A 14,522-nucleotide genomic window follows, 5' to 3' on the forward strand; every position below is an offset into this window, starting at 1 on the left:
GGAGCTGTGGCCATCCTGTGGCCAGAAGGAGTGTGCAATCTCTGTCTGTGCTCCTACTAGATGGCAGGCAGCATGTTTGGAAACTGCACACAGGTCAGAAGGAGGCAGATTATCTCTGCGCAAACTCAGCCCCTTCAACTAGCAAACCTGAGCCTCGGTCAGAACTAAACAGTACTCTGTAAAAAGACAGAAACAGATAACTATATCAGCTTTTTTTTTTTTTTAAAGGTATTCATTTTATGAAGATCTCTGACTACCTTGGCTATTTAGCAATCTGACCTAATGTTTCCTTTAGAAAAATTATGCTCATAACAAGCTTTATTCAGTAAGCATGAAAGCACTAAGCCACAATATATTTTTCTTTTTCTCTTCTTTTCTTTTTTTCTTTTTTGAGACAGAGTTTCACTCTTGTTGCCCAGGCTGGAGTGCAATGGTGCGATCTCAACTCACTGCAACCTCCGACTCCTGGGTCAAGCGATTCTCCTACCTCAGCCTCCCAAGTAGCTGGGATTACAGGCATGAGCCACCACGCCCAACTAATTTTGCGTTTTTAGTAGAGACAGGGTTTCACCATGTTGGTCATGCTGGTTTTGAACTCCTGGCCTCAGGTGATCCACCGCCTCAGCTGCCCAAAGTGCAGGCGTGAGCCACCGACCCCAGCCAGCCACAGTATATTTTTCTAAGGCTATATGTCCTTTAAATGTATTCCCTTACAGTCTAGATACAAACAAATCCAAAACACTCTTTTACTGGAGGCGTATCTTCTTCAGACCTCACATGATTTGACTCTTTTAAATTCTGTGTTTATTTTTCTGTGTATTATAAGGTATTGAGTTAGTTTAAACATGGTTCTTTTGGAAGGATGAGAGATTACCTTTACTGATCTTTGATTCATATTTTCCTAGTCAAATTGGAGAATTTGCAAGGGAACAGTCCACCTAGTACAAAATTACAAAGAATAAATTCCTTCCCTTAAACATATGCTACGCATCTCTTTTCACGTGGTGAATGAAAACAAAACAAAACAAAACATTTATGCTACACATACAAAAACACAAAAAAGAGTAAGTGACATTTTGGGGTAGGATACCATGTCTGTTACCATTTAAAAGCTTTTAATAGTGAATATGACTCTCTCCAATGTCAAAATGGGATCTGTTCTCTCTAACCTGCTAGGCTAAGTAGCCCTTCTTTTTCACATCCCCACAACAAAACCCACCATAATAAAAGAGGTCAGCCAGAGAAAAAGGAGACACTATCATAACTCTTGAACCATTGCGATGTAATGTTTATGTAGCATTTACATAAGAATTGTCACAAGCCTGGATTTAAAGTACTGAAAGGGCAGGAAGAGTGCTGCTGCATGCACATAGTAGTCAACGCAACAGTCTACATTTAGTGTGTTGAACAAACACACTGAATAAAACCTATGACAGTACAATATGTTGTACTCTAATATGTTGTACTCAGATCTGTGGATACCGGCAGGACTTACTTCCTGATTGAATTTGATCAGATAATGCAAAGGAAGTTTTGCCAGGTAGAAGCAGGCAGAACTATTAAGGTTTTCATCCCCTTTCTGCTGGATGGTAATACGGAGTTCTTTAGAGAGGAATCAGACCCATGGCAAGATTTACAACTTTTGGTACTGGGAAAGGACAAACACGAAGTATAAAATGATGGAAAGACTAACTCAACTGGGATCTTTCTGAATGGATCTAGCTTTTAGGAACATTTATTCTATCCAAATTCATAGTTTAATTATAGTTCTCTAGTTAAGTAAAATTTATGTTCAAAAAAATTGTGCTTGGCCAGGCATGGTAGCTCACACTTGTAATCCCAGTTACTTGGGAGGCTGAGGCAGAAGGATCACTTGAGCCCAGGAGTTTGAGACCAGTGAGGCCCTGTCTCTACAAAAAATAAATAAACATTAGTCAGGTGTGGTGGCTCACACCCATAGTCCCAGCTGTTTGGGAGGCTGGGGTGGGAGGACTGCTTGAACCCAGGAGGTCAAGGTTGCTGTGAGCTATGATCACGCCACCGCACTCTATCCTGAGAGATGGAGCGAGATCCCATCTCTATTAAAAAAAAAAAAAGTGCTTAAGTATCTGGAATTAAGATAGTTTTAAAAGGTAGATCCAATATTATGTGAGTTTAAACGTAGTCCTTTAGGAACCATATTTGGGATCTACTACTGTATATAGATAAACCAAACAGTACTCAATTCAATATACCTAAAATCTAAACAAGCAAAGCAAAATTTTCCCAGAATACAAGGAAAATAGGATTCTTGTTGTGATGGAAAAGAACTACAAAGATCACCTGAACTTTTTTTTTTTTTTTGAGACGGGTTTCACTTTTGTTGCTCAGGCTGGAGTGCAATGGCACGATCTCAGCTCACTGCAAACTGCCTCCCGGGTTCAAGTGATTCTCCTGCCTCAGCCTCCCAAGTAGCTGGGATTACAGGCGGGCACCACCATGCCTGGCTAATTTTGTATTTTTTAGTAGAGATGGGGTTTCTCCATGTTGGTCAGGCTGGTCTCGAACTCTCGACCTCAGGTGATCCGCCTGCCTCGGCCTCCCAAAGTGTTGAGATTACAGGCGGGAGCCACCGCACCCAGCAATCACCTGAACTTTCTTTGCCGCAAAAGACTGCTGTGTGTGTGTGTTTTTTTTTTAAACACCCCTCCCCTTGAGCAGAGAATCCAGCCCTACTCTAGCTGCCAAACAGAGGCAAATGGATCTTTGTGGAAACAAAAACAAGTAGGAAGAAAAGCTTAAAATTTATTTTTCAATAAAGGTTAAATAAAAATCTATGCTATAAACAAATATGTGTTTACATTTGCACCCTTCATTTGACAGATTCATTCATTCACTCATTCATTCAAACAAGTATGCATCAAGTGCCCACTATTCTAAACATTGGTTTGGGTGTTAGGGTTAAAGCAGTGAACAAAACAACAAAAATCTCTGCTCTTACAAGGCTCCAATTTGAGAATGCTGACACCCTAAATAGGTTAAATGTCCTATGGCCAAAGTTTTGGGATAAGATAAAACCAAGGTCTGAGCTCTTCTTTCTCCTTCTACTGTAAGTATGAGACTAAACAGTTTGTTGAGCCCTAGGCTCAGATTTCCCAGAATAAGGAGACTCTTTAGGCATTATCATCAATGTCATCTCTATGCCTTGACTCCCAAATATCTCTCTAGTTGTCTCTAGAGAACCATCCTCTCTGCCTGCTAGACCTCTTCAGGTGGAATACATTGCTAGTATTTCAAACTCAAGATGCCTAAATTCAAATTCCAAACAAGTTCCTCCCCCAACTTTGCCATCTCTAGTAATAGTACCACGTGCCTCCTAATTATCCAGGCTCAAGATCTCTGCAACAGCTTTGACTCTTCCTTCTCCCTTAATCCTGACATTCATGTGGGCTGCCAATTCTGGTAGATTATATCACTGTAGCATTGTTCAATTCTGTTTCATTTGCCCTACTATAACCCATCTAGGCTCCCTCTACATCTCAAGGGAATTCACTGCCTGCTTATTGATTTCCATGTTTGCTGCTAGGCTAGTACCACATTCTGTGCCAAAAGATTTCAAAAGCAGAGTTTTAATCATATCACTCATTTGCTTAAAAATCTTTAGTCCCTATTCCTACTTAAAATAAGCACCAACTCGCCAGCCCAGCATTCCAGGAGCTTCACCAAATGGTTTCAACCTACTTTCCTAGCCTTGTCTCCTAGGACTCGTTTACTCACATCATATATTTTAGAAAACTGAACTAGATACAACATTTGTTGTTGATCATATATTCTTCTGCTTGGAATGCCTCTTCCATCTCATTTAATTCTGCTAAGAGCATGTCAAATGCAGCTTCTCTCATCAAATTATTTGTCTTGCTCAGACTAGATGAAATTTCTTCTTCCAAACCCAGATGACAATAATTTCCAACTTGGGATGCTTATCTGTTCTGCCTTGTGTTATAGTTATCTGTCCATTTGGCTTATCTACTTGTCAGCTCTTTGAGGACAAGGACTCCCTACTTACCTTGGTATCCACAGGATATAATTTTTTTTTTTTTTTTTTTGAAACAAAGTCTCTGCTGGCCCGGCTGGAATGCAGTGGCACAGTCTTATGTGCACTGGCTCACTGCACAACCTCCACCTCCCAGGTTCAAACAATTCTCCTGCCTCAGCCTCCCAAGTAACTGAGATTACAGGTGCCCACCACCACACCCAGCTAATTTTTGTATTTTTAGTAGAAACAGGGTTTCACCATGTTGGCCAGGCTGGTCTCGAACTCCTGACCTCAAGTTATCCACCCGCCTCATACTTCCAAAGTGCTGGGATTACAGGTGTGAGCCACCATGCCCGGCCCACAGGATACAGTTTCACATAGCAGGCCCTCAGCTCAGATTTACTGAGTCAAAGTTGCTGATGAAAGGTTAGCTGTTCCTAAAGTCAATGCCTGTCAATCTCACTCAAGGAGAAACTGTATTTTTCTTTTGCTAATTTCAAAACTTGAAAGGAATTAGTCTAGAAAACCATCTTGTTTTCAATTCTTAGAGTAATAAAAGAGAGATTTGGCTGCAAATTTTCTTAAAAAGAAAAAAAGAAAGCCTAAGAAAACAACCCTAAAGATGGAAGAAATGTAATATTAACACAGACCAAGATGATGTAAAGGTTGAACAGACACTAGAAATCCATTACCCACGGTGCATAGCGCAGAAAGAATGTTACCCAGCAAGGATTCAGAATCCTGGTGGGAAGGCAGTATAACATTTACATGAACGTGGAAGAATTCCAATCTCTTAGCAGCCATAGGATACTAAAAACTCTAAAATTAAAAAAATAGGGCCAGGCATGGTGGCTCCCAGCATTTTGGGAGGCAGAGGTGGGCAGATTGCTTGAACCCAGGAATTGGAGAACAGCCTGGGAAACACAGTGAAACTGTCTCTACAGAAAATATGAAAAAAAAAAAAAAATTAGCTGGGCGTGGTGGCGTGTGTCTATAGTCCCAGCTACTCAGGAAACTAAGGTGGAAGGATCACTTTAGCCCAGGAAGTTGAGGCTGCAGTGAGCTGTGATTGTGCCACTGTACTCCAGCCTGGAAAACAGAGTGAAATCCTTTCTCAAAAAAAAAAAAAAAAAAAAAAGAGAAAAAAATATATATCAAAGAGAGAAATTCAAGATTCGACTTTTCAAAAATAAGCATAGTAGTTAAATACAGATGAGATTTTCCTAAATAATTATATACTGTGGTCAGAGACTTTTCATTTAAAAGTACATTGAAATTCACTACTCAATTTTTACCCTGACAACCGAAGTTTTCAACCATCTCTTTTCCTCATACTTTAAAAATCCATGCAAAACCACAGCATTGGTTATAAATTCACTGAAGCAGGAAAGTAAAGGAAACACATATTTTAAGATATTCTAGGACGGTCGTGGTGGCTCATGCCTGTAACCCCAGCACTTTGGGAGGCCGAGGCGGGCGGATTGCCTGAGCTCAGGAGTTCGCAACCAGCCTAGGAGACATGGTGAAACCCTGTCTCTACTAAAATACAAAACATTAGGTGGGTGTGGTGGCGTGCGCCTGTAGTCCCAGCTACTCGGGAGGCTGAGGCAGGAGAATTGCTTGAACCCGGGAGGTGGAGGTTGCAGTGAGGTGAGATTGCACCACTGCACGCCACCCTGGGCGACAGAGCGAGACTCCATCTCAAAATAAATAAATAAACAAAAATTTTAAAAAAATTCTATCACATTCTAAGAGAATGGAGGTGAAAAAGAGTTTTAAAAAATAAAAAATATTCTAAAAAATAGGCACAAGGGGCCGGGCATGGTGGTTCATGCCTGTTATCCCAGCACTTTGTGAGGCTGAAGCAGGTGGATCACCTGAGGTCAGGAGTTCCAGACTAGCCTGGCCAACATGGTGAAACCCCATCTCCACTAAAAATACAAAAATTAGCCGGGTGTGGTGGCAGGCACCTGTAATCCCAGCTTCTCGGGAAGCTGAGGCAGAAGAATCGCTTGAACTCAGAAGGCGGAGGTTGCAGTGAGCCAAGATCATGCTCCAGCCTTGGTGATAAGAGCAAAACTCTGTCTCAAAAAAAAAAAAAGAGACACAAGGATATATGTTGACTGTGATATGACACTACTTATCTATTTTTTCTTTACATACATTTTCTACTTAAATGCATTTTTGTTTTTTGAGATAGAGTTTCTCTTTTGTTGCCCAGGCTGGAGTGCAATGGTGCCCAGGCTGGAGTGTAATGGCACCATCTCGGCTCACTGCAACCTCCACCTTCAAGTGACTCTCCTGCCTCAGCCTCCTGAGTAGCTGGGATTTGAGGCATATGCCACCACGCCCTGCTAATTTTAATATTTTTAGTAGAGACAGGGTTTCACCATGTTGGCCAGGCTGGTCTCGAACTCCTGACCTCAGGTGATTGACCCGCGTCAGCCTCCCAAAGAGCTGGGATTACAGGCGTGAGCCACTGTGCCTGGCTGCATTATAGAGTAATAAAACTTCATTTAAAATGTTTTAGAAGATATTACTACACTTCCAACCCTATTTCTGTTAATAATTTTGATCTCCTTCCATTGATTCTGCTTATTTCCCCATCCTGTCCAGCTCACTTTACTATAACCCAGTTTATTCAATAAAGGATGTGAAGCAGATTTATAACCATGCCTTTATAGGTGGATGGGCAGATCATTTCTATATCTTTGCTACCAATGACAATGCAACAGTTTTATGCACATAACCTATACTTTGGGTGGTTTTATTGATTGATTTCAAGAAGTAAGGTATTTCATCAGAGAAGAAAATAACTTGATCAAATTGCTTTCTAGCCAGGCGCAGTGGCTCACACCTGTAATCCCAGTACTTTGGGAGGCCGAGGCAGGTGGATGACCTGAAGTCAGGAGTTCGAGACCAGCCTGGCCAACATGGCGAAACCCCATCTCTAATAAAAACACAAAAATTAGCCAGGTATGGTGGTATGCACCTGTAATCCCAGCTACTCAGGAGGCTGAGACAGGAGAATTGCTTGAATCTGGGAGACAGAGGTTGAGGTAATCTGAGATTGCGCCACACAGAGCAAGACAGAAAAAAAAAAAAAAGAAAAAGAAAAAAGAAATTGCTTTCTAGAGAATTTGTACAATTTGTAAAATCAACAGCAATATGTCAGTTTAACTGTGCCCTCACCTGCACTAGCTATTAGCTTTTAAAAAGGGAGGGATGGGAGAGAACTGCAGAAGTCAACAGTCTTTTGTTGTCAAACCACAAGTCAGTCAAAGTATAAGTCTTAAACAACAACTTTAATTAAAGGATGTGACTATGGACCCAATTAGTGCCCAATTTGCTAAACCCTTTCTTTTTTGCTTGCCTATTTTCTCATTTATATGTACTCTCTAGTAAATGGCTTTCCTTCTTTTACATACTTTTTTCTTACCCACCAAACCACATATTTTGCCAAGAGTATATACTTACTGGTGAGAAAATATATTTGTGGTGTACTCCATTGGACGTGTGTGTGTGTGTTTTTATATACTATTCTTAACCTATATACTTGCACATGCGCATCTATGAAATAAATGTTTTTGTATTTTCTTGTAAAAATGTTAATACAAAAAAGTGAGATCATAAGGAAATAAGCTAATTTGATGTGTGATAATTATTTTAAAAATATGTAATCTGTTTATTATGCTTGCTTATTTACCTACTGTGGTCTCTGTTTTTCTCTTAGCAATATATTTAATATAAAGATAAAAATCCTATGTCATATTTACTTCCCAAATACATAAGCCCTTTTTAAAAATGTCAAATTTGTTGATTTTTTGGTGTGTGTTTGCTTTATCTGTCTTTAGGCTGAGAGATGTCCCTCATTTACACCACTAGTTTTCCAAACAATGAACACTGAAGGACAGATGACATGGCCTAAGCTGAGTCTTCACTGCAGGTCCATCTCAAATCTTGACCAGCTCTATAATTTGCCCGGGTAGAAGAACAAGGGGTGGTGTGGAGGTTCCATTTCATGCCCAAGTCAGTTGGAAGTCCAAATTACCTACCCTTCTTAACCAGCAAGGAAAAACCAGAACTGGCAAGAGCACTGTGCCCAGAGTAGCCTCCAACAGGTCTTTCGGTCCTACGGTAGATGCCTCTGATCCTAACTTATAGCTAGTTCCCCCTACAGCCAACAGACTCTGACAGGCCCACACTCTTTTTTTTTTTTTTTCTGAGACAGGGTCTCACTCTGTTACCCAGGCTGGAGTGCAAAGGCGCAAGCAATCTTGGCTCACTACTGCCTCGACTTCCCGGGCTCAGGTGATTCTCCCACCTCAGCCTCCAAAGTAGCTGGGACTATAGGCACGTGCCACCATGCCCAACTAATTTTTTGTATTTTATGTAGAGACAGGGTTTCGCCATGTTGCCCAGGCTGGTCTTGAACTCCTGGCTCAAGTGATCTACCTGCCTTGGCCTACCAAAGCGCTGAGATTACAGGCATGAGCCACCGCACTTGGCCAGGCTGACTCTTTAGACTGGATGCTTCGTATAAGGCACCTGGCCACATCTCAGTGCAACTATACATGTCCTGAGGGTTGCCTGAAAGTCATACCACACCTGTAAGAAATGGCAAGCATTTGATCTTTATTTTCAGTATATACACTAAAGCAGAGAAGCTGAAGAATTTGGGTTTTAATATTAGCCATGAAGAAGGGTAGTGTCTGAAAGAATGGAGGATCAACACATACCTGATTTCGAAGAGGCTGCTGTTGTGATGGCCGATCCCTGTGTGTGTGGCTTTCTCGAGTTATTGCGGATGCACCAGAATCTACGTGAACTGACCCTACTGGAGTAGGCTGGAAAAATGAAACAAAAAGTCAAACGGGGGAAACAGGTCCAACCTGATGCATATGCAAAGGACAGAATCATTCTAATTCTAATAGAGTAGTAGTAATTATTTTCAGCTACCAAGAGCACTTTCAAGCTGTCTTGTCTTCTCAGTTTGCTCATCTGCAAAAGGGAGGCAGCCTGGTCCTCAATAGCTCATTGGAGAGTAGCTTACCTTCGAAAATAAAAAACCAGGGCCGGGTGCAGTGGCTCACACCTGTAATCTCAGCACTTTGGGAGGCCGAGGTGAGTGGATCACCTGAGGTCAGGAGTTCAAGACCAGCCTGACCAACATGGAGAAATCCGATTTCTACTAAAAACACAAAATTAGTCAGGTGTGGCAGTGTGTGCCTGTGATCCCAGCTACTCGGGATGCTGAGGCAGGAGAATCGCTTGAACCTGGGAGGCGGAGGTTGCGGTGAGCCAAGTTCATGCCATTGCACTCCAGCCTGGACAACAAGAGTGAAACTCCATAAAAAAAAAAAAAAAAATCCTCCAGTGATATCTCTTTGGCCCTGTGAACCCCTGACCAGAACAACAAATTCAAAAGCTTCCTATGATGCTGGGTTCCACCACTACAAAGGTCAAGTACATTAACAGTGTATGTAGCATCAACTTCTGAATCATGGGGTCAGGTGTGGTGGCTCACGCCTATAATCTCAGCACTTTCAGAGGCCAAGGAGGGCAGATCACCTCAGGTCAGGAGTTTGAGATCAGCCTGGCCAACATGGCAAAACCCCGTCTCTGCTAAAAATATAAAAATTAGCTGGGCATGGTGGTGCGTGCCTACAATCCCAGCTACTTGGGAGGCTGAGGCAGTAGAATCGCTTGAACTCAGGAGGCGGAGGTTGCAGTGAGCTGAGATTGGCGCCACTGCACTCCAGCCTGGGGAAAAAAAAAATGCAACAACAACTTCTGAATCATTCAAATGAAACTTCTCCTAAAAACCGGGCTTAAATTCTGTTATCTTAGGATGTACAAGTTATTATCTTCCTATATTACTAGGAAAAAATACATAACTCCTTCCTACTTCTGAACTAGTAAGAGTAATCTATGGCAACACCCAGACAAGGCTGGTAAATATACAGTCTACGATCAAAGGGATATTTTTACCAAAGATTCAAGCAGAAAGACTGGCAAGTAAAGGCATGAGGCAGTGTTGGTTGGAGAAAGGAGGTAATGAGGCAAAAAAAAAAAAAAAGGATACTTACAATAGGTCTCCCAACCCAATCATAGGCATAGTCAAATGTGTAGCCTTTCTTTTCAAAGAGGTCTGTGAAGAGGGTCCGTAAATACTCATAATCAGGTTTTTCAAAGAAGTCCAATCGCCTGACATATCGAAGGTAGGTTGCCATCTCCTCTGTTAGGAAAGAGATGAAAGGCCCTGCTCATTAGCTGAATGCTTTCCATAGCGGTTGTGGGGAAGCATTGGGCCACAAAGGGGTTATTTATACAGACAATTTGACACTGATATTTTCTTTACTGACAAAATAAAAGCGATAAAACCTACTTTGGTCTGTATCACAAAAGGAAATGTTAATTACCTAAACAGCACCCTTATCTAGAGACACCCAGTCATGGACTCTACCTACTTTCAAAGCTCAGTCACACTGGAATGTCTTTTTAGCATCCCACCTGGAAAGTTCTCACAGAGAGCTTCAATGGGAGTATTCCTTTTGGTGTCACCAATTTTTTGATATCTCTCTTTTAATGTGTCAGCCTGTAGAGATTAAAGAGAGAAAGTCACTTTAAAAGAGGTCCTAAGCATGGGAGATTCAATATGTTTTTGGACACAATGGTTATTTCACTCAAATTCGCAGTATTTGTTGTTCTTGATTTTTTTTCTAACACTAACAAATAAGAAATGTAGTAGAAATTATATATTTAGATATATACAAACATCTGCTGTGTTCTGGAAAATTTTACTTGTGAAAATATTTAGTTGTCTCAGATAAACACCATCAAATATAATGGATGAGTGGCTAGGATAAGAAAATAACAATATTATGTGGCAATATTTTCAAAATTGCGGAAGCTTAGTAATCTCCCATGGCCACCATAATTCAATATGTCAGCATTCTCTCTTAGATCAGCTCTAAAAGTACTGCTAATCCAGGCGGGGGAAACAGATAAGTAATTCTATTACACATATATTGAGACTTTGAACAGAAAAAAAAACAGTAACTGAAAAATGTCTTTCAACAATGTGCTTCCAGAGGGAAAAAAGTTGTCTATGGTACAGCCATGGCTAACAGGTTTGGTGTATGTCAGTAACTCAAAAGCAGCCCAAGTCTGGTATGCTCAGAGCTATAGCCAGAGGGCTTCTGAACCCTGGACCAACAGTGGGCTCCTAGGGAATTCTTGTCAGGCTTTACCTAGCTTGCTGCACTCAGACTTAAGCAATAGTGTTCTGAAGTTAAGTAGGAGAAATTTTAGATCTACAACTACCACTAAAATGATTTATGGACAACGAGAGAGTTTCAAGCAATTAATAATACACTAATGCATTGTTTGGCTGTATGATGACCAAGTTTGACATGAAACTCTATTTGAATGCTATAAAAATCAATGAGAAGATGTATATGACAGGAGAGGAATTTAAGAGTGAAGAAATAAAATCTAAAAGGGAATGGGTAGAAGTCTTACGTTTTAGGACAGTAGTCTAGAAAGCCTACAGCAAAATGAACCATCCTGCCTTTCTGGAAGAGGGGGTGTAGGAGTACCCCAAACTACTACGTTTCTTTCCATATTAATAAGTTGAAATAAATTACAACCAAAAAATATGTCTTGGGCCAGGCGCGATGGCTCATGCCTGTAATCCTAGCACTTTGTGAGGCCTAGATGGGCGATCACTTGAGGTCAGGAGCTCAAGACCAGCCTGACCAACATGGTGAAACCCCGTCTCTACTAAAAATACAAAAAACTGGCTGGGTGCAGTGGCTCACGCCTGTAATCCCAGCACTTTGGGAGGCCGAGGCAGGCGGATCACGAGGTCAGGAGTTTGAGACTAGCCTGGCCAATATGGTGAAACCCCGTCTCTAATAAAAATACAAAAATTAGCCGGGTGTGGTGGCATGTGCCTGTAGTTCCAGCTACTCAGGAGGCTGAGGCAGGAGAATTGCTTGAACCCAGGAGGCGGAGGTTGCAGTGAGCCAAGATTGCACCACTGCACTCCATCCTGGGCAACAAAGTGAGAGTCCGTCTCAAAACAAAAACCAAAAAATTAGCTGGGCGTGGTGGCGTGCACTTGTAATCCCAGCTACTCAGGAGGCTGAGGTAGGAGAACCGCTGGAACCTGGGAGGTAGAGGTTGCAGAGAGCCAAGATCGCACCACTGCACTCCAGTCTGGGAAACAGAGCGAAACTCTGTCTCAAAAAGAAAAAAAAAAAAGTCTCACAAGATACTAATGGGACTTACAATGGGTTAGAAGCTCACCATTTCCTAGTCAAACAGCCAAAGGCACAGAGTAATGATAATGCTCATAATTATAATAGTAAACTGACATGTAACCACTGTACTGACACCTACCTAAGGAAGGCTATTTAAACTCTACACATTTTGCAATGAATAGATATTGTCTGAATAGGCATTTATTCAATAATACACTTGAACAGCAATGTTAAACCTGGATTTTCATTTTAGTTCAGGTGATTTCTTAGCCTTCATAGGATACACAAATATTTTCTAAGTTTTCCTGAGTACACCCTGCTGGCCTTTCTGGTAAAATGTGTAGCAGCTGTTGTCAACAATTTGTTCCAGAAATTCCCTTACATACTGGGAACACTCCTCCTGCTACATAATGGTAGTGGAGGAGGAATACCAACACAGAGAGAAAAGCAGCACTGTCAAGGCTGGGAGGAAATGAAGGAAAAGATCACAGAAAATCCAAAAACAAGGAAAAATTAAGAAAGGGAAGATAAATGTGAACAAAACAGTTTCCAAAGTCCTGGAGGGCATTTATAATGTGGACTAATGTAACTAGTCCCTGTTTCTTGTCTCCATAGCCAATAATCCTTTTTGTGTGTTGTTTTAAAAAAATATTTATTTGTTTATCTTTAAATAGAGATGCGGTCTCACTATGTTGCTGATCTCAAACTCCTGGACTCAAGCAATCCTCCCACCTCAGCCTCCCAAAGTGCTGGGATTACAGGCATGAACCACCGCATCTGGCCAGCCCCCTATGCATTTCTTAAAAACATGAAGCCAGAGGCCCCTTCATTAACAACTGAGCATTGAAACAAAGCCCTCCACTGAACACTTTCAAGGATACCTTGAGTCCTTGCCAGGGGAGGCTGCCTCGAAGGAAATACATGAACATATGGCCTAGGGCTTCCAAATCATCTCTCCGGCTTTGCTCTAAAAGAGAAAACAGATCACACATTATGTTTGCAGTTATTAAAGTAGAAAGAGTTTCAAAACCAAGCAATCCCTTCAGAAACCCTTCCGCTCTGGAAAGGCTCTGTTTACTGATTACTTGTATATTTAAACCAAGGATAGTATTTTAGATCAAAACCCTAAACCAATGTGTACTTCCTTTGCCTAGATCTGTTGATGGTAAGTAAATATCAAGAGAAAAGAACACATTCTGAATTAAAACCAAGCCCAAATCACTAAACAATGAATTACTACCCCTCACTCAATGCTGTCACCTTCCTGAAAGTGATAAAATTTTAATGAAATGCTATTTCCAGTATATGGGCTACAATTACCCTTTAGTTACCACCAGGGAGTGAGCAGCAGATTAAGCAACCCAAACTGTTAAAACAGTCCATTCTGGCTAGGCCTGCAAAGATACAAGCTGCAAAATGCCTAGCAAACATGCTAAGTGCTTTTTATTCATCACAAAAATTAACACTTAAAATTAAGTTTCGTATCAATGAACATCAGTACATACTCTCTTGGCTCCTATTCAATTTGTACCATGTCCTATAACCTCAAAAACATTTTAAAATTTATTACCAAGGTCCCCTCAAAATTAGATGGGTAAGGCTACACACATCTGTAGTCCCAGCTACTTAAGAGGCAGAAGTGAGAGGATCGCTTTGGCCCAGGAGTTCAAGATAAGCCTGGGCAACATAATGAGACCTCATCCCAAAACAAAATAAAACAAAAAACCAAAGTCCCTGCATTCTGGAAGTGTATCTAAAACAAGTTGCTGGGTTTTTCTCTCCTTTTAATTGGGAAGGTGAAGATGACAAAGAACTGCAAAATAGTTAACAAAAAACTGCAACTTCATCTCAGAAAACATCCTACACATTCTTTGATTGTTAGACAGAATCTAAGTAGTACACACCTTCGTTTCTTTTTCTTCTTTTTTACAGAGTCCTTGCTCTGTTGCCTAGGCTTGAGTGCAGTGTTGTGATCACGGCTCAATGCAGCCTCAAATTCCTGAGCCCAAGGGACCCTTCTGCCTCAGCTGAGTAGCTAGGAATATAAGTGTGTGGAACCACACTCGGCTAATTTATTTATTTTTATTTTTTGTGAAGATGGGGTCTTGCTATGTTGCTCAGGCTGGTCTCAAACTCCTGGCCTCAAGCAAACCTAACATATCAGCCTCCCAAACTGTTGGGATTACCCATGTGAGCCATTGCACCCAGTCCATGCATTCATTTTGAATTTGCCAATTACG

At 41.2% G+C, this 14,522-nt stretch overlaps 1 protein-coding gene across 4 annotated transcripts in view; it reads right to left on the bottom strand.

Moving 5' to 3' along the window:
* Positions 1-14,522, bottom strand: part of CSNK1G1 (casein kinase 1 gamma 1) — a 215,469-nt gene that overhangs the window by 29,053 nt on the left and 171,894 nt on the right. For all 4 annotated transcript variants that reach the window (XM_030814545.1, XM_030814544.1, XM_030814543.1 and 1 more), the window contains exons 7-10: positions 13,164-13,249; positions 10,529-10,613; positions 10,105-10,253; positions 8,755-8,862 (exon numbers count right to left, since the gene is read on the bottom strand). In XM_030814545.1, coding sequence (XP_030670405.1) covers positions 8,755-8,862; positions 10,105-10,253; positions 10,529-10,613; positions 13,164-13,249 — 428 coding nt within the window. The remainder of the gene's footprint in view (positions 1-8,754; positions 8,863-10,104; positions 10,254-10,528; positions 10,614-13,163; positions 13,250-14,522) is intronic.

The sequence above is a fragment of the Nomascus leucogenys genome, chromosome 6, assembly GCF_006542625.1.
Source record: "Nomascus leucogenys isolate Asia chromosome 6, Asia_NLE_v1, whole genome shotgun sequence".
In the NCBI taxonomy this organism is placed as follows: Eukaryota; Metazoa; Chordata; class Mammalia; order Primates; family Hylobatidae; genus Nomascus; species Nomascus leucogenys.